Genomic DNA, 20,420 nt, shown 5'->3' on the forward strand with positions numbered 1-20,420 from the left:
ATCTTAGTGGTCAATTTAGATGTAGACTATACAGGAGTTGTGGGTATAGTTCTCTTAGGCCTGGTCTACACTAGGATCTTAAATCGAATTTAGCAGCGTTAATTCGAACTAATCGCTCAACCGTCCACACCAGGAAGCCATTTAATTCGAACTAGGGGGCTCCTTAGTTCGAATTTGGTACTCCACCCCGACAGGTGGAGTAACGCTAAATTCGCACTTGCTAGCTCGAATTAGGCTAGGTGTGGATGCAAATCGAACTTAGTAGCTCCGGGAGCTATCCCACAGTGCACCACTCTGTTGACGCTCTGGACAGCAGTCGGAGCTTGGATTCTCTGACCAGCCACACAGGAAATGACCCGGGAAAATTTGAATTCATTTTCCTGTCTGGGCACTTTGAATCTGACGTCCTGGCTGGACATCGGGGCGAGCTCCGCAGCACCTGCAACGATGCAGAGCTCTCCAGCAGAGGAGTCAGCCCAATGCAAGAATAGAAAGAGATCCCCAGCATGGACAGACCGGGAAGTCCAGGATCTGATCGCTGTGTGGGGCGAGGAGTCTGTGCTGTCGGAGCTGCGCTCCAACAAGCGTAATGCAAAGACCTTCGAGAAGGTCTCCCAAGCCATGACACAGAAAGGATACAGCCGGGATGCGATGCAGTGCCGCGTGAAAGTCAAGGACCTGAGGCAAGGCTATCAAAAAGTCAGAGCGGCAAACGGACGCTCCGGAGCACAGCCCCAGACATGCCGCTTCTACGAGGCACTGCATGCCATTCTCGGTGGGTCTGCCACCACTGTCCCACCACTGACCGTGGACTCAGTGGATGGCATAGTGAGCCAGGACAGTTCCTACTCGATGTTCGCCGATGGGCAAGACGACGAAGGGTCCGTGGAGGAAGGCGCAGGCGACAGCGAACACAATGCCGCTTTCCCTGACAGCCAGGATCTGTTCCTCACCCTCACAGAGATCCCCTACCAACCCTCACCGGCCGTGAACCCGGACTCAGAGTCAGGGGAAGGATCAGGCGGTAAGTCGTATAAACAAGAAAATATTTATTTGCTCGAAAACATGTATACCAAAAATATAAATTCTATCTATAAATACTATATCTAAAACTTTTTAAAGGGAAACTAAACGAACAGTAGGTCTACACAGATTGGGATGGAACAATAGTCCTCCATGGACAATTCCACAAATGCTTCAAACAGTTCCTCAAATACCCTCCGCAGGAGGTTTCGAGGAAGAGGTGCCCTATTTGGTCCTCCGGTGAAGCTCACTCTTCCACGCCACGACATCCTCAGATACAGGGGAACCATCGCCTCTACCAGCATGGCCGCGTAGGGTCCCGGTCGGTGAAGTGCTTCCCTTAACATCCTTTCTTTCTGCACTCGAGAGACACGCCTCAGGGTAATCTCGTTACTGAAGTGCTGCATCTAATTAGGGCAATTAGCGAATAGTTACTGTTCTTAATGGTTTACTTATACTTTGCATAACAAAGCCCCGCGCTTAGCAGCCACGTGCTGTAGGCCACACAGGAAAAGCATACATTGATCTTTCCCCTGCAGTGTCGGGAGTGGCTGCAAAAGGGTCATAGTATCTGATTTCCAGATTGCCGTTAGCACGACGGCACAGCTATCCGTTAACTGATAAGCATAATGTACTGTAAGGCTTACCAGGACTCTCTGCTAGAGGGATTCTGCTCTCTCTCCCGACTTCTCCGCTCTCCTGTGCAATGGCGCAGCCAATCAGAGCGTAGGCCAAAATGTTATGCTTCTCTGGAGACCACGTGACACTTGTTGTCCGGTACGGTCTTCTTCATGGAAATTGACTAGACGGTGTTCACTGTTCGCGAAAATGTATCTGTACAAGGAAATCACTAACTTTCCCCATCACACAGCTTCGGGTCCTTCCCGGACTGCCCAGGCATCCCCCTCGCAGAGACTGGCAATGATTAGACGGCGAAAGAAGAAGACTAGGGACGACATGTTCGCTGAACTGATGGTCTGCTCCCGAGCAGAGGCTGCAGAGCAGAAACACTGGAGGGAGACCCTATGTGAGCAGCATCGCACACTCATGGAACGTGAGGATAGGTGGCGGCAGGAAGACCAGCAGACCACCCAAACGCTACTTGGTCTCATGAAGGAACAAACGGACACGCTTCGTCGCCTTGTTGATGTCCTGCAGGACCACAGGCTGGAGGACAGGGCCCCCCTGCAGTGTCTCTGCAATCGCCCTCACCAGCCAAGAAGTCCTGGCCCCCCCTCACCCAAAAGTACAAGACGGAGGGGTGGTAGAGGACGTGAGAACTGTCACTGAACCAGAGCAGAGCGGCCGTGTACCCCGCACTTCTCACGTTAGAAATTTGTAGAAGTGCTTCCCTTATAGGCTCAGCCAGTCCCAAATCCAAGGTTCATCCCCCCACTGTTTATTAGATTAATAAAAGCTGTTTGCTGTTAATCACTGTTTCCGTCATGTCTTTCCTGTCAGAGGATTTTTCGGTGTATGGGGTGGACAGGGGTTTCATACTTGCACGGTATAGCCTACAGTACCAGGGTACAGACTTGGGGAAAGGATCAACTGCGGGGCACACACACACTGCAGTCAGTAGGCACCAGGGTCATTCTGTGTTGTGTATGCTGCCCCTGTTCATTTCGTAATGTGTATAATTGTCCAGGGTCCTAGCGCCTGTCACGCCATTACTGTGAAGGCAGGCTGCCCTTACGATGCACTTGCAACGGATCCACGAGCCTATCCGCTGCCCTGAGCCCCAACAAGAGCCCTCATCCACGGACAGATAGTCACCCTTCTCCCACACCCATCACCCCTTCCCACGCAGAAACCCGCAGCCCACTGCCGTCATCCAAACCCCTATGCAAAGAAGGCACCACTCGCCCCTTCCTGCAAACCCTCCCCTTCATGCAGAACCACTGTCATCCGTCCCCCACCCCAGAGACCTATGTAGGAGCAGGAGGATGTCAGTCCTCTATGGAGGAAGCGGTCTGTACGTCAGTGCACACCGTGCCCAGCACAGTATGCGTCCATGTCTCAACACCAGAACAGAAATGCAAAGTAAAAGAAAGATTTATTAATAATGAGTGTAACAATTACTTTGCTTAAAAACGTGCTTTGGAAGTGGGGGAAACTTGGAGAACAAGGCATGTAGCCGCAGATCCAAATCGACACAAACTGACACAGGCCCAGGGTCAGTTTCTCTTGAAAGCAAGTGGAGAGTCATAGGTTACCCTGATCTCCGAGGAAACTTGCTTTCAAAGCCTCCCGGATACAGAGCGCTTCCCGCTGGGATATTCTCTCGGCACGGGTGTCTGGCTGAGCGTAAACTGCAGCCAGGCGATTTGCCTCAACCTCCCATCCGGACAAAAAGGCCTCGCCCTTGCTCTCACACAGATTGTGCAGCACACAGCAAGCAGCAATAACTACGGGGATATTCTTTTCGCTGATGTCCAAGCGAGTGAGTAAGCTCCGCCATCTCCCCTTGAGACGTCCGAAAGCACACTCCACCACCATTCTGCACTTGCTTAGCCGGTAGTTGAAGAGTTCCTTCTCACTGTCCAGGGCGCCTGTATAGGGCTTCATGAGCCAGGGCATTAGCGGGTAGGCTGGGTCCCCGAGGATCACTGTAGGCATCTGCACATCCCCAACCGTTATTTTGTGGTCCGGGAAGAAAGTACCTGCCTGGAGGAGTCTAAAGAGACCAGAGCTCCTGAACACACGCGCGTCATGAACCTTGCCCGCCCACCCGACGTTGATGTTGGTAAAACGTCCCCTATGGTCCACTAGTCCTTGCAGCACCATGGAAAAGTAGCCCTTTCGGTTAATGTACTCGCTGGCCTGGTGGGCCGGTGCCAGGATAGGGATGTGAGTCCCATCTATAGCCCCACCGCAGTTTGGGAATCCCATCGCGGCGAAGCCGTCTATGATGACCTGAACGTTTCCGAGAGTCACTACCTTTGAGAGCAGTTGCTCAACGATTGCGTGGGCTACTTGCATCACAGCAACCCCCACGGTAGATTTGCCCACGCCAAAGTGGTTCGCTACTGACCGGTAGCTGTCTGGCGTGGCAAGTTTCCAGAGGGCTATGGCCACTCGCTTCTGCACACTCAGGGCTGCTCGCATCCGGGTGTCCTGGCGCTTCAGGGCAGGGGCCAGCAAGTCACAGAGTTCAAGGAAAGTGCCCTTACGCATCCTGAAGTTTCGCAGCCACTGTGATTCATCCCAGACCTGCAGCACTATGCGGTCCCACCAGTCCGTGCTTGTTTCCCGGGCCCAGAATCGCCGTTCCACACCATGAACTTGACCCATTGCCACCATGATCTCCACTGCCCGGCGTACCCTGCTTTCTGAGAGGTCTGCGCCACTCTCCTCACCGCGCTGCCGGAGCCTCCTCGCCCGATTTCTCAGTAGCTGACTGTTGCACAGGTGGACGATAAGGTGCGAGGAGTTGACAACGGCCATAAGTGCAGCGATGATCGCAGCGGGCTCCATGCTCGCAGTGCTGTGGCGTCCGCGCTGTAACCGACCAGAAAAGTGCGCGAACAGATTTCCCGCCGGCGCTTTCAGGGAGGGAGGGCGTTTGTGAGTGACGGTTGAATGATGACAGTTACCCAAAACCACCCTCGACACATTTTTCCCCCAGCAGGCATTGCGAGCTCTACCCAGCATTCCAATGGGCAGCGGGGAGTGCGGGAACTGTGGGATAGCTTCCCACAGTGCACCGCTTCCAAAGTCGACGCTGGCCCCGTGAATGTGGACTCAGAAATTCGAATTAGTGTATTTAGTATGGATACACAAATTCGACTTCATAAGGTCGAATCCACAAATTCGAACTAAGTTGATTCGAAATAGTCTTGTAGTGTAGACAAGGCCTTAGTGGTGGAATGCTCCCATGATGCAGTGTCCTGCTTGTGTGGCACCGAAGGTCTCAATACAAAGCATGCTTGTTGTCCTTTTTCTCTGCTGAGCCCACAGCCCCAGGCACAGGATTGGTACTAAGAATGTCTGGAGCCTCAGCCATACCCAAGGTAGGACACAAGGTCTCCACAGCAGTCTCCACAGGGACTGAGGTCTTTTTGAGATGGACTCTTTCTGGGGAAAATGACTCCATTTTCTATGGTTTTCTTCATGAATTTACCTTGGGTAAACACAGGTGAATGTGCTGAAATTGACAGGGCACTGTGTTCACTCAGTTACCGATGTTTCGGTTGGGGGGCAGATGGGAGGAGAGGTGTGTCTCCTGGCCTGGACCTGAGGCCAGTTGCAAGGAACACTCCATCATTAAGAGCCTCAGTTTTAGCTCCCGATTTTTAATTGCTCTCTCCTTAAAAAAGTAGAGCAAATGGAGCACTTTTGCAGGATATGAGACTCTCCCAAGTAGTGGATAAAATGAGAATGCAGGTCACTAACTGGGAAGGACTCCCAGCAAGAGATGCACTGCTTGAAGTGAGCCTGGCATACCCTGGGGCAATGGCATCTAGCAGGCGAAGGCACCCCTTGCCCAAAGAGGAAAGGGATAAAGAGACAATCCCCCTAAATCCCAAAATACAAAAGTAAATAAAATAACTAAAGAAAAACAATAAAATAAAGAAGGGAAACTAGGCTAAGAGACTTTGAAAGTAAGGCACACTAACCCTCCATCTCAGGCCAAGGGAGGTGAGAAGGAACTGAGGGCGGTTCGCTCACATAGTCATATGTAATCTCTGAACAGGGCACAAGGAAGTGCAGCCCAAACAGGCACTACTATCAAAAAATCTCTGATAAAAGGCACATGGGGTGTGAGCGCACCTGAAGTGGAGCACTCACAGGGACACTATTTGAAGACTAATATTATCTACATGTCATTTATTAAGACCTACTGCAGAAAGGAAGTTTAATACACCTCCAAGGATACTAGAAGCTCAAACTCACTGAGGGGGTTTTATAATACTACAGATTAGTTGCAGTAGAAATTTCTAAGATAGCAATATACTTACTAACTCAAAGTATGCTTTTACATAAAATTACCATGGCTCATAATATTTATGATTAATTTTTTTTATTTAATAGTTTCTGAATGGTTCAAAATTAGTGTTTCTGCTAAAATTTCCCATTTTCTTACGTTTTTTACACAACCTGTATTTTAATTTACATTCCAGGTAATGGCAAAAATCTCATTGAGAGAGAGGAAAATCTTCATTTACTTACATTAATGAAAAACAACTAATGCAGCACACACATTTTCAAATGGAGAAACCTTACCTCAATCCAAGAGCTGCTTAACATCCTGTGAAAGTAATCTGTAAAGAAAAAAAAAAAAAAGCTCATTTTGAGACATCATAAGAGAGGCAAGTTACTGTGAACAAAAGAATCTATAGATATTACATACATACCAAGTCTTGCACAGAGTACACATTTGTGACAAGGGAATTCCTTTCCATCTATAGATTTCATGGTCACATCACAGAGGTATGAACTACAAGAAATTTAGAACAGTTATAATCCTGAAATTATTAGCAAATATAAACTCTATAAACAGTTCATTTCTCTTTTGTGCTTGAAACCAGCTTTGACAGGATTAGGCTTCTTGTCCTCTCAAAGATGGGAGGGAAAGTATAAATATTTAACTAGAAACACAATACACTTACTTACCTTTATGATGGTAAACATAACAAACAAGACTTCTTAGCAGTCTTAAAAGGATTTTAAAAAAAAAATTTAAATAAAAAGCCAAGCTAGTCAAAAGCCAAGCTAACTAGTGAAGAGGAGGATTTCCTCCAAAATCAATTCTATCTTCCAATTATTGCTTCTCAAGATTGTGGTCTGAAGGCAGCAGCAGCCGAGCTTCCTGCAGAGGCAGGAGGTGGGTATGATCTCCCCTGTGCTGCCAGGAGCAGCCCAGCAAGGGGCTCCTAGCTGCCAGTCCTCACCAGGTTGGGGAGGGACAGACTTCCTCTTCCCCTAAATGGCCCCTCTCAAGAGGAGGCCAGACTCATCTCCAGGGACCTCTCCCTGCTGCAGGAAGCTTTGGGCTGGGCAGGAGCTCTGGAACTTCCTAAAAGGACCTAGCTACTAGTCCCGGTCAGGCTGGGGAGGGACAGGACTTCCTCTTCCTCTGCACGGCTGTTCTTGAGAACCTCTCCCAGCTGCAGAAAGCTCTGCACCCCCCGCCACATGCACTCATTTCCTTCCCCCATCACTCTCCAACTGCAGGTGAAGGAGTCACTTTACAGAGTGAGGGCTCCTCTCCTCTCCAGATGCAATTTTTAGCTTGTTTCAATAAAATAAAGGTCTGTCAAAACTTGACAGAATTTATTGATAGACACTTTACAGCAGCAAATAACATTCAGTGTTCAACTCCCTGCTTAGTAGATATGGGCATCTGATATGGTTTTGTAGGGTAGTGATCTCCATTGGTAGCCACTGCCTTAAGTTAACAAAAGCAAGCGAAAAAAAAAAGAAGTTCTGGTTCCTAACGTCATTAATTGAACGTCAACATGGAGCATGCAGCAACTGCGTCTTTCCTCATTCCGTCTCTACGCTGAAAACACCTGTTCATGTTTAGACACAGCTCTCTCTACATCCACAGAGTTTGTTGGAATTGTCAGATAGCGCCGAGCTTGCCTTGCGAGATGGGGGGATTCTGCTTTCCACTGAGTTTCAAAACTGTAGCACAGGCAAACTACAGTCCGCTTCTTTTGTGATATTTTTGTAAGCAGAAATCTCCAACCTACAATTCTTGTCAAAGCCAGATATTGCATTAGGCAAAATAAATCCACCATCAACAGGTGCATTTCTGCAGGGTCAAATATACACACAACTTTTAGGAACCCTGCTGAATGTTGTTGAAACTTTTGAGCAGTTTTTGCTACATTGCTTGCCTCTTCCCCATAGCAGTAGTATTGTCTGAGCTTCTTGGCCATGCAAGAAAACACCTGCTGAGCACTGGCATTTAACTCAGCATTGTCAGAATGATTTTCATTTGATTGTGCTTCAGCCCAGAACAGTACATCCACCACTTTGTTGTACGCTTGGAGGACTGTGACATGTCAAGATTCCAATCAAGTGATTAAATCCATCAGTCCTGGGGCATTCTTGGCAACGAACTGAACTTCCTCATTCAGCTGAGCACTGTTTAGAAGAGTTAAAAGTTCTGTTAAAACCTGCATTTTCGGTGTCAGTGTGAGCTCTTCTGAGATAAACTCAGAGTAGTACATCAGGTGAGCTGCATGGTATTGTACAGCCTCAAATCAGGAATTTCAACAAGTAATTACCGCTCTGGGGGAAGTTCAATTTTTTGTTCGCTGATTTCAGTCATTGGCGCAATGTGCTGCCTGTATCACAGTTTGCGGCCAGGGCAGTGTTTAAAGATATTTTAATGTAGCTGACCAGTTTATCAACTTTACCTAACTCACATCTCCACAGCTCCCTGACAAGACAAATTATATGTGCATTACATGTAATATGGAAAGCATTTGGCATTAGACTTTGGTGAACAGATTTGAAAGATTTCATCATGTAAGTTGCATTTTCGCTTCTGAAACAGATACTTTGACAAAGTTCACACCATATTTTGAAATGGTTTTAATCATCGCTTGAGAAACTCTAGCATAGTTAACAGCATTCAAGTAAACGCAGCTGGCAAGCACTGTTAGCTTTTCTGTCTGTACATCTTTTGCCTTGTCAGAAATAAAATCAAACAGAACATGCAATACATAGTTGTCTTGCTCAACTGTGGACTCATCCAAAATAACTGCAAAAGACTCACATGAGTTAATTTGATACTTCGCCTCCTCAAAATGTGTAGCAAAAACCTTTGGAAGGTAGTCCTGTCGAAACTTATTTGCAGTTGGTAAGCAAATGGCATTTTAGGTGATCATGTTTTTCCAACGGGATATTAGCATTTGCAAACGATTCCACAAGTTCCATTCTAGCTACATGATGGGTCTCAGAGCTCTCTGTCATCTTCTTAAAAAGAGATGAAATTGTTTTTTTTTGGTTTGTTTGTTTTTTAACTTTTCGTTTACCAGCAATGCACTATCCAAAGCCCTCTTTCTGCCTTGATGGGTTTCCAAGTCTAAGTGGCGCTGAACCGTTGCCTGACGTGTGATCTAACAAAACACTGCAGCCTGTACAAAATAGTTTGTCACCATCAGCATGTAGAATTTGGCTTCCAAATTCTTTCACATGATCCGCTGCAGTAATGATTTTAGAGGGTTTTTATTTATTTTGGACACTCATTTTAAACTTGTAATTTCACCTGTCTTCCGGTAGGATGCCAATTGAGATCACTATTCTACAAAAGCACCCCACTGTTCATATCTACCAGTCAGTGAGTTGAGCCCTGAGTGTGATTCACTGCTGGAAAGTGTCAATCAAAAAATTCTCTCAAGTTCTTCATCTTTCTGTTTTTATTGAAACAAGCTAATAATTGCATCTGGAGGGGGCGGGGCAGTTCTCGGTACAATGACCCCTCCCCCCTGCAGCTGCAAAATGATAGACAGGAAGCAAGTGGGGGTGGTTAAGGGGGGCAGAGCTACCTGCACCTGGAGAGATTCCCTGCAGGCCTGCTTTTGCGTAAGAGGAAGTCCTGTCCCTCCCCAGCTGGCTGTGACTAGCAGCCCCTTGCTAGGGCACCCAAAACACAGGGGAGATTGGACCCGCCTCCTCCAGCTGCAGGAATCGCTGGAGCTCCTGCCCAGTCCCAGAGCTTCCTGCAGTAGGGGAAGGTACCCGGAGGTGGGTCTGATGTCCTCCCTAAGAACAGCCATGCAGGGAAAGGACAAATCCTGGCCCCCTCAGCCCAGCCAGAATTCTCAGCTAGGAGCCCCCAGTTGGGGCATTCCCAGCAGCATGGGGGAGAGCAAACCCACCTCACCAAGTCTCCTCCGGCTGCAGGAACCTCCAAGGCTGCGGTCCAGCCCAGAGCTTCCTGCAGCAGGGGGAGGCACTCAGAGACGGGTCTTATCCTCTCCTCTCCCCCTCCCCCCCCAAGAAAAGCCGTGCAGAGGAAGGACAAGTCTGGGACTTGCATCTAGGAGCCCCCGGGCTGGGGCACTCCCAGCAGCATGGGGGAGATCAGATTTCACAGGGAAGGGCTTATTTCATGGTCCATGACACGTTTTTCACTGCCGTTAAATTTGTTGGGCCCTAAGTATAGCCTATTCCAACATAAGTTAAAGAATTAAGCTTTAGTACTATTGTAACCATCAAAACAGGACCAAGTAATTCAGATATAAATAGCAGTAGGGTAAAAATTCAGGTAATTTCCCCTCATGGGAAAGTATTTCAGAGATTCTTCTCATTAAGCAACCTTGTAAATTTCTAATTGCAAAAGTCAAAATCTACATGGCTTTAGTAGGAATAACAATGTGTAGTCCTGCAACAGACAGACCGTGTCAGACTGGAAAAGTCACAAGTTTTTCTCTGACATTACTATTCTATAATATAAATGAAGCCATGGAAAATGTGACTGCACAACAAACACAATCGTTGAGATCTGGTTCAGCGTACTAATCCAGTATCTCTGATTACAAAAGCGTGTACAGGTAAATACAAAGCATCTCTCTCCAACGACCATTAACTGTGAAATACACAAACACACACCCCACACAAGTAATAACAGGCTGCAGAAAATTTCAGTTTACAAAATTTTGGCTGCATCTGCTTAGTGTCTACTTATTTCAAAATGAAGCGATAGGTACTAAAAAATAAAGTCAGATACACACAGAGACTTGACATAGCTAGATTTAAAAAAACTTACCATTTTTTGGGGTTAAACTTTGGTTTGTTTCCATTTTTCCTGTTGACAACATTAATTTTTCCATTTTCTAGTTTAACTCCATCCAATCTGTAAGGCATAAATATTACAAACGTCAACTATTAGATATTACTGATAATAGCTATATTGATAAGAAAAAATAGTTTGAAATTTAGTACCACTTAGTGTAACATTGTGACCATAAACGAAAGGACACCAAATGCACGTCACAGAAACCTAGGAAGTCTATTAAGAAACTGATCGATGCTTCAGCATAGATATGAAAGGTATATGAAAATGGATTGCTAGGCTTCTCTCTACTACTTAATTACTCCTATTTATTTATCCTGGTCCAAGTGACAGGTGGGCTATACCGGAGTAGGCTCAGCCATCCACATGGTGTTTGCTTCTTCTGGGCCATACTTTGAGATATTGATTACCTTGAGTGGTGAGAGATGTATAGTGTTAGAGATATGCTACGAGGGTTAACTTGTAAATTGGGCGAACACAAATGGTAGCTTTATTAGAAGGCTGAGGGACATTTTTGCTTTTAAAATGTCTGGGCTCTGCCCTCGCTGTTCTTTTATGTGCACCCAACTGTGGTAACTGCTTCCTTTTTATGACCACCACAGAATGGCTGAGAAAGTTGAACAAAGAAGTACATTAAAAATACAGAGTGGGGGGAATTGGTTTACAAGGATTTACTGTCCTCAATCCTTTTCATAATGGTACAGAGAGACAAGACAGAAAAATAGTATCATGCAGAAATGTGTACAATAGCAGAGATGTTCAATCTCAGCTCCACTGGTTTCATCTTGTAATATTATCAGAAATACAAGGCATCAGTTAACAGGGTTCCAGTTCTTTGCTTCATATTGTTTAATGCAAAGTCTGCAGCATCACCCATGCAAAGACCAGCATCAACCACAGATGAGAGCCATGACTTTATGTGCATCACACAAAGTATGAAACATATGGCTCAGTCTGAGGCAAGAAGTAATCTGAAAAGTTACATTATTTGCATCTAAACAAACACAGGAAGTCCCCATCTCAAAACAGAGTAGAATGTATAGATCTTGTACAAGTTTCCCAGGATAGGATTAAGATGAGTCTAGTGCTGATGTACAGAACTTTCTGCACCAGAGAAGGCCTATTGGCTTAGTTCGTAACACACTGCTTTAGTTGAAGAGCAATCTCATAATTCTCTTTTTTCATAGAACCCTCAGTTGCATTACTTAAGGGTTGCTAACACTTTCTCCTAGAGAAGTGTCAGAATAATCTGACCTCATAAGCTCCTTTTCAGAGGTGCTGTGGGTCTGTGAAATGTGGGGAAGTGGCAAATAGAAACAAACTGGGAATCATGTCAGCCCAAACTACATTGGTAGTTAAAACTCTTCCATTTTCTAGACAAGCTTATATATGGTCAGAAAGGGAGAAAAAGCAAGCACCAACTAAAGTGGATGCTGACAAAGAAAAAATTGTAACACACCTTATGCTTAAATTGCTGAGACCAAATTTCTTTGCAGCACCTTGCAACATTTTTATGGGGTTGACTTCTTCACCAACAACTTTGCCTTTTTTAGAAGACTTGGGTTTGTTGTTCTTCTCTCTTTGATTTACTACATGCACTTGATTACTTCTGTAAACCTCAAATGCAGACTTTCCATTAACATCTCCACTGAAACTCATTTTGTTAAGGTTAGAAATTAGAGTATCTTGATAGTCTTCTGTTTTTTCCTTATACAACATTCTTGGTTTGTAACCATGAGTCAAAAGATCACAAGTGTCCATGTATATGAACTGCAGAAGGTATGTAAACAAATCTTGATGAACCTTTTCTATCATAAAGAGATCACATCCTACAGCATCTTCATCTTTACGATAGACATCTGGAGAGTCTAGTCGATTGTCATCTGAAATGAACAGCTTCCTGAAGAAGTCAGAACGCATGGCCAAGATGTACTTGTGCGCAGGGATCATCCTAGTGCCGATCTGAAAAGTCACATCATGGATGTTGTCCATTTCATCTGTTTCCCCTAATAATTTGCCAAAATCCTCAACAAAACTTGATGATGACACACTTGGAATTTCATATAGGCTATAAAGACAAATAGTTATTTTTTATTTGGTAGAATTTAAAATTCTATCATGAAGGGGGGTTTTTAAAGAAGAACCTAAATTTTTGGCTATTCTACATTACTATTCAAAGTTTCATTGTATTCTTTAATACAAAGAAAATTCCTAAACTGATGAAAAGTGCTATATAAAAGCTAGATATTATTACACAATATTACATATACATACATCTCCTGTGACATTTTTCTCTTCATAAATATTAAGCCAGACATTTTTGTATGAAGTTATCAGCAGTGTTAGTACTTTGCAAGCTACCCATGTCATTTTTCCTGCAAGGAAGTGCTTAAAGTAACTCAGAAATGTAAGAATCTTTGACATGCTGCATACTGAAGTCCAGAACAAAAATTCAAGTTAAACAATATGCTAGATATTCTAAAAATCTAATATGAGAGTGCAAGGAGCAGTGCATCTTTCAATATTTCATTTACTCCAACATTATTTCAAAGATTTACGTTTTTGTTTAATTTAAAAAACAGATTACTTCTGCCTTTCAGTTTCTTGTATTACAGGGCATCTCTGAGAAATAAGGAATCTGTATGTTAAGAAGGATTTCTATGACACTTTATGGAATGGAGAGTTAAAGTACATCAGAAGGTAGGGTTTAAAGGGGACTTGATAATAAGTGTTTGGCTTGAACATTTTGCCTTTGTATAAACTAAGGGCTGGTCTACACCCAAAACTTAGCTAGGTCTACCTACGTCGCTCACGGGTGGGGGTGCAGGGTGGGGAAAAAAAACAACAACACTTCTAAAACATAGTTAAAACTGACCTAAGCACTGTGTACACTGTGGCTAGACCAATGGAAGAATTATTTTGTCAACATAGTTACTGCCATCTCAGAGAGATGGATTCACTACAGCAACAAAAAAACCCTCTGTCACTGTAATATGTGTCTACACTGCAAAGTTCCTAGTGTAGACATTCCCTAATTAATGGCTTTTTGCCTAAACAACCTCTACATGGTTGTCTACAAATAAGTGCTAAGCCAAGATATCTATATTTACTATGATCTCTGCAGTAGCCAAAGATGGTTCTCTGTAAAGCAGAAATTTTGATTGAAACTGAAGACACAACAAGACTGTTAATGGAACAGAAAAATGTTTTACACCCACATCCCCCCTCAGTATTTTCAGCAATTGAAGTTACAGCCATAGATATCTGAAATATACCTTGTTTTAGGATCTGACTGTAAAACAGCAAAGTTACATCCATTAGGATCTGTGGTAACACTAACAGCTCTGTGGACAAAAGCAAGCTTCTCAAGTCGAATTCTTTCATATACACTGTTTGTATCATAGTGACAAGACACATCATATGAGGAATTCTGAAGACTTGATACAACCTCTGTTAAAAAAAGAGATGTTGGAAAACAATGGAAGGGTCAAACTAATTAAGATTTAACTGATAAAACAAAGGACAAAATTAATTGCTGGTGTGAGTCCACTGAGTTGGGGTCAACAGAGTTACAACTGAGATCAGACTGAAGACTTTGGCCCAAACAGCATTGACTTCAATCAGGAACGGCACGCCTAAAGAGATAAGCATACCTAGATTCTGACCCCTAGACTTGGGAGATCTCCCACCCAATAAGTACTCATCCAACTCAAACCTCCTCATTTTGTGAGATGTGGCGATATCACACGCAAGATGGCATGGCTATGGATTAAATGAAGCATACTCTGCTTTTTCTATTGTACTTCAGTTACAACATTAGTAAGATATAGAACACAAAATGTCCCTTTAGTATTTTCATAGTATATCTTCAATTTGGAAAATTTCAAAACAAAACTTGTATTCATTATAAATTTATGGCAGGTGAATTCTGAATAATGAACACTGGGAAATATTACTAAGATATTTCTTTCCATTTCTGCTTAAAAAGATATTAAAATTATGTGCTTCTTAAACTGTAGTCTTAGGTAGAATGCAGAGAACACTATTAATAAGCAATAAACAAAATGAAAATTTTTCTGCCTTTATAAGGTCATCAGTCCAGCACAAGGACAGGCAGAGTGAACCCAAGACTACAAAGGCCTTTGAAATAAAGGCCAAGAAATAAAGATATTTTAGTGCATTATGGAATTGTAAAACCAGCGCACCATACGCTGCTATGTGGAAGGTCCAAATTAAACAGATTCCCTTGTTCTGACACTTTACAGGACTAGGAGAACAGAGATGAGAAGGAAGAATTACCATGACATGTGACCTTCTTGGAAAGTAGAGGCGCAAAAAAGGAAAACTGGTGGGTTAACTCAGAGTTTTGAGAAGGGAAGGGAAGACCTTGCAATGAAGGAATGGAAGACTGGAGGCTTAAAATTGAAATTATAAATTGGAAATTAAGGTCCTGGAAATGTGATATGGCCATTCATCCATAGGCCATAAAAATCCAAACCCACCCAGCTTGGTGGGGACAAAGCAGTTACCATCGGTGGACTTTCAGTTGGTCCATGTGAACAGAGCTGATTTTTTCAATCAATTCCTATGGAACAGGTGTTTCCAATTACAAAAACAAACAACTTCCTAATACTGGGACCCTTAGTTAGGGGATTCAGCTAAGAATACAAGGACTGAATTGTTTTGGAAACTGAAAAAAAAAATAAAAAAAAAATAAAGATATACCTATCTCATAGAACTGGAAGGGACCCTGAAGGGCCATTGAGTCCAGCCCCCTACCTTCACTAGCAGGACCAAGTACTGATTTTGCCCCAGATCTCTAAGTGGCCCCCTCAAGAAGGGAACTCAGAACCCTGGGTTTAGCAGGCCAATGCTCAAACCACTGAGCTATCCCTCCCCCACAAACTACCTGCTGATCTATATTAGCAGTCTCTATGAAACAAGATTAAGTTACCCTAGCAGGGCAATGTGAGGAAGCACCTACTCTTTTCACTTGAATCCATTCTTTACTGACAGGAGGACCTAGTTTCCCCAATGCTGTACATCCAGTACATTTCAGGATCACTAACATTCACATAAATGTTGGACACCTATGACCCTTTTCACCGTGAGTTATTCAGGATACAGCTTGTGCACCAGAAGGTCACTGACAACTGAGACAGACAAGTTAAACTGAACATGGCGGGGCAAACAAAAAACAATAGCAAAAAACTAAACTAGCTGAACAGTGCCAAGTCTCTCCTATTTCTTTTATTTATCTGTCAGTCATGAAGGAAGTAGAGATAGCCCATCAAATACTACTAATAGATCAGGCAGATTGAATAAGGGAAAATTTCCTCTCCCAATACAAAACCTGAAAAAAATTACAAATATTGGGTGGGAGAGGAGAGATAGGGAATGTAAAGATATTTATTGAATTAGAAATAGGTCGTAAAATGTAGTCATTTACTTTCAAAAATACCTTAAAAACCATGAACTAACCTTTCTTTTCAGAAGTTTTTTTCTCTCCTTCTACCCACTTTCCAGTAAAGGCATCACCATCCTGTGTGACAAACATTATTTCATTCCTATTTAAAGCAACATCAGACATGAAGACTTGGCGGCCATAGACCCATCGACACTGCTTCATAGGACTGTTGGATGACTTCCAGCAAAACACCTAAAATATGAATGTGGGGGGGAGGGAAGTGTTTAGCGAATTTAGAAACCTACAGAAAAAAGCAGCTCACAGTGATGTGCACTACAGCATTATTAAACCAGAAGCACATGTCATCTCTAAATTATTGAGGAACAGAGGGGAGATTATGAATTAACAATGCAAGTTTATTTGGAATGAATGATTTATTTCACTGTGAGCAGTAAAGGAAGATGCTTGGATATCAAAAGTTACCGGCCCATTAAGGCTTTTTTTTTTAAAACACTTCTCTACTAGATAACTTACCTTGTTTTGATGTTCTTACCTACAATTTTTAGTTTCAAATACCATTCTAAAAAGGTAGGAGTCTACTGTCGCTATCTGCATTTTTAGAATAAAGCAGCAGGAAACTGAAGTAATTACTATGAAGTAGCTAGATTATGAAGCAATTGGGATTCCAGCTGTACTTTCCCTCTTTCTTCTTGCACTTCAATAGAACCCAAATGAAATATCTTGTTCAAAGAGAACCAGAAGTATAACAGTCTTTAATGAGGGCAATTCCTATCAAGTAGATTCCACCTCTTAGTTATTTAGGTACATTTGTCTTCTAGTTCCTTTACTTCTAACACCAGACGACATTCAAAAGATATCTATTATTTTATAACAACAAAGATAGTCTAACAAACACAATATGCCTGTTTTTAACTATCAGACTAAAAACACCAAAAAAACCTCAATGCTTTTTTAAACTTTAAGAAGATAAAAACTTAAGAATGACTGTACTGGGTCATACCAACGGCCTTCTAGGCCAATATTCTGCCTTCTGACAGTAGTCAGTGCCAGATACTCCAGAGGAAATGAACAGAACAGGACAATTATTGAGTGATCCATCCCATCATCTAATCCCAGCTTCTGGCAGTCAGAGGCTTACAGACACCCAGAGCTTGGGATAACGTCCCTGACCATCTTGGCTAATAGCACTGATGGACCTATCCTCCATGAACTTATTTAATTCTTTTTTGAACTCCATTATAGTTTTCACCTTCACAATATCCCCTAGCAATGAGTTCCACAGGTTGATTGTGCGTTGTGTGAAGAAGTACTTCCTTATGTTTTTGTTAAACTTTCTGCCCATTAATTTCACTGGGTGACCTCTGGTTCCTGTGTTATGTGAAGGGATAAATAACACTTCCTTATCATCACCTTTTCCACACCATTCATGATTTTATAGATCTCTATCATATCTACCCTTGGTCGCCTCTTTTCAAAACTGACCAGTCCCAATTTTTTAATCTCTCCTCATATAGAAGCTGTTCCATACACCTAATCATTTTTGTTGCCCTTCTCTGCACGTTTTCCAACTCTAATGTATCTTTTTTGACATAGGGCAAGTAGAACAGCAAGCTGTATTAAAGGTATGGTTGTCCTGTGGATTTATACAGTGGCATTATGCTATTTTCTGTCTTATCTATCCCCTTCCTAATTGTTCCTAACATTCTGCTAGCTTTCTTGACTGCCACTGCACACTGAGCGGATGTTTTCAGAGAACTATCCACAATGACTCGAAGATCTCTTTCTTAAGTGGGAACAGCTACCCAACATTTTGTATGTAAAGTTAGGATTATGTTTTCCAATATACATTACTTTGCATTTATCAACATGAAATTCATCTGCTATTTTGTTGCCCAATCACTCTCGTTTGTGAAATCCCTTTGTAACTGTTCACAGTCAGCTTTGGACTTATCTATTTTGAGCAATTTTGTATCATCTGCAAATTTTGCCACTTAACTGTTCACCCCTTTATCGAGATACTTTATTAATATGTTGAACAGCACAGGTATCAGTACAGAACCTTGGGGGAACCCCACTATTTCTCTCTCTCTCCTTTGTGAAAAATGACCCTTTTAACCAGTTACTGATCCATGAGAGTACCTTCCCTCTTATTCTATGACTGCTTACTTTGCTTAAGAGCCTTTGGCATTCAACCTTGTCAAAAGCTTTTTGAAAGTCCAAGTACACTATATCAACTGGATCATTCTTGTCCACATGCTTGTAGACTGCCTCAAAGAATTCTAATAGACTGGTGAGGCATGATTTCCATTTACAAACGCCATGTTGTCTCTTCCTAATCATACTGTGTTCATCTATGTGTCTGATAATTCAGTTCTTTACTGTAGTTGTAACCAATGTGCCTGGTACTGACTTGTAATTGCCAGGATGGCTCGGGAACCTTTTATAAAACTCAGCATTCACATTTGGTACAGAGGCTGATTTAAGTGACAGGTTTCATACTGCAGTTAATAGTTTTGCTATTTCATATTTGAGTTACATCAGAACTCTTGAGTGAATACCATCTGGTCCTTATTACTGTTACATTTATCAATTTGTTCCAAAACCACCTCCGTTGACGCCTCAATCTGAGACAGTGCCTCAGATCTGTCAACTCAAAAGAATGGCTTGGCTGTAGTAATCTCCCTCACATTCAATTCAGTGAAGATCAATGCAAAGAATTCATTTCACTTCTCCACAACCTTCTCTTCCTTGAGTGCTCCTTCAGCACTTTGATTGTTCAGTGGCCCCACAAATGCTTTGTTTTATACAGGCCAAGATTACAAAGCAGAATCAGAGATTTGGTTATGATCAAAGATTACCTCTGGGAGGAGGGATAGCTCAGTGGGTTGAGCATTGGCCTGCTAAACCCAGGATTGTGAGTTCAATCCTTGAGGGGGCCACTTAGAGATCTGGGGCAAAAATCAGTATTTGGTCCTGCTAGTGAAGGCAGGGGGCTGGACTCTATGACCTTTCAAGGTCCCTTCCAGTTCTAAGAGATAGGTAACTCCAATTATTATTTTTATTAATTATTATTATGATTATAGGTAGGACAGATTTACAGAACTGCAGGTGGGGGAGAGGGGCGGATGTGACAATCTGTACCTCTATGTTCACCTCTTTTACAAGACTATGATAAATTCTGTACAAAGTATGGCTTGTGAGGTATCATTCAAAAACTCAATTTGCTGATCATTATTGTCCTGGTAAAATATGTGTGGCACCACTGTATGTGAAGTTATAAGAGTCCTCTCTACGGTATTACTAAGACATGTTACAAGTCTGGGGAGCAGTCACAAATCCCAGAGACAAAAGACTCACCAAAACCTCAGCCAAGTGTCAAAAGAATCAAATGAACCATCTCATGATTAAGTGACCATTCTTTAGCAGGAAAGAGGGTGTGTGGGTGGGGAAAAAAAAATCTACATCTTGACAAAAACCCATGTGTTGAAAGAAACCTATGTTTTGAATTCACTTAGCTTGTTAAAAGCAATATGCAACTAATGCCTAACTTATTTTCTTATAACCAATAATGACTTTTATGCCTCATTACTAGTAATCACTTAAAATCTATCTTTCTATAGTTAATAAATTTGTTTTATTGTTTTATCTGAAGCAGTATGATGGATTGGATTGAAGTGTTTGGGAAACTCCATTTGAGATAAGAGGATTTGTGCATATTATTTTCTATTAATAAAATTACAGACTTTATATGAGCTTATATTGTTCAGCAGAGCTGGGCAGTACAAGACATACATTTCTGGGGAAAGTTTGGGACTGGGAATTTGCTGGGAGTTCCTCTACAGTGTAATTCAAAAGTGACTGGTAACAGCACTAATATACTATAACTGGGAGTAAATTACATGCTGGAGGCTGTGTGCGAGCAGACCAGAAGTGGTAGCTCTCACAGCAAAGCAGTGTAAAATGCACCCAAGCCTTGGATAACTGAGGGGATACAGCTGTTCATCGGTCCAGATTATACCCTGGGTAATGTCACCAAGGGAAGAAGCTGTGCAGCAAGTTTCCTTTTCCTTCAGTACTGCATGAGGAGAGGGGAGATAAGGCCAGACGACCAACTGTCGATTCAGTGCTGAAAAGCATGAGAGGGTCCCCATTCCTTCCAAGCAGTCATTTGCGATGTTTGTGCCTAAGACAACCTTGATACTCACAAAACTACCA

The 20,420-nt window shown here is 42.9% G+C and overlaps 1 protein-coding gene across 1 annotated transcript in view; it reads right to left on the minus strand.

Annotated features, from left to right (window-relative positions):
• The window catches only part of IBTK (inhibitor of Bruton tyrosine kinase), a 96,157-nt gene that overhangs the window by 51,827 nt on the left and 23,910 nt on the right, over positions 1 to 20,420 (minus strand). The window contains exons 10-15 of the mRNA XM_045009840.1: positions 16,259 to 16,436; positions 14,053 to 14,227; positions 12,237 to 12,845; positions 10,751 to 10,837; positions 6,381 to 6,463; positions 6,250 to 6,287 (exon numbers count right to left, since the gene is read on the minus strand). Coding sequence (XP_044865775.1) covers positions 6,250 to 6,287; positions 6,381 to 6,463; positions 10,751 to 10,837; positions 12,237 to 12,845; positions 14,053 to 14,227; positions 16,259 to 16,436 — 1,170 coding nt within the window. The remainder of the gene's footprint in view (positions 1 to 6,249; positions 6,288 to 6,380; positions 6,464 to 10,750; positions 10,838 to 12,236; positions 12,846 to 14,052; positions 14,228 to 16,258; positions 16,437 to 20,420) is intronic.

This window comes from Mauremys mutica, chromosome 3, assembly GCF_020497125.1.
Source record: "Mauremys mutica isolate MM-2020 ecotype Southern chromosome 3, ASM2049712v1, whole genome shotgun sequence".
Lineage (NCBI taxonomy): Eukaryota > Metazoa > Chordata > Testudines > Geoemydidae > Mauremys > Mauremys mutica.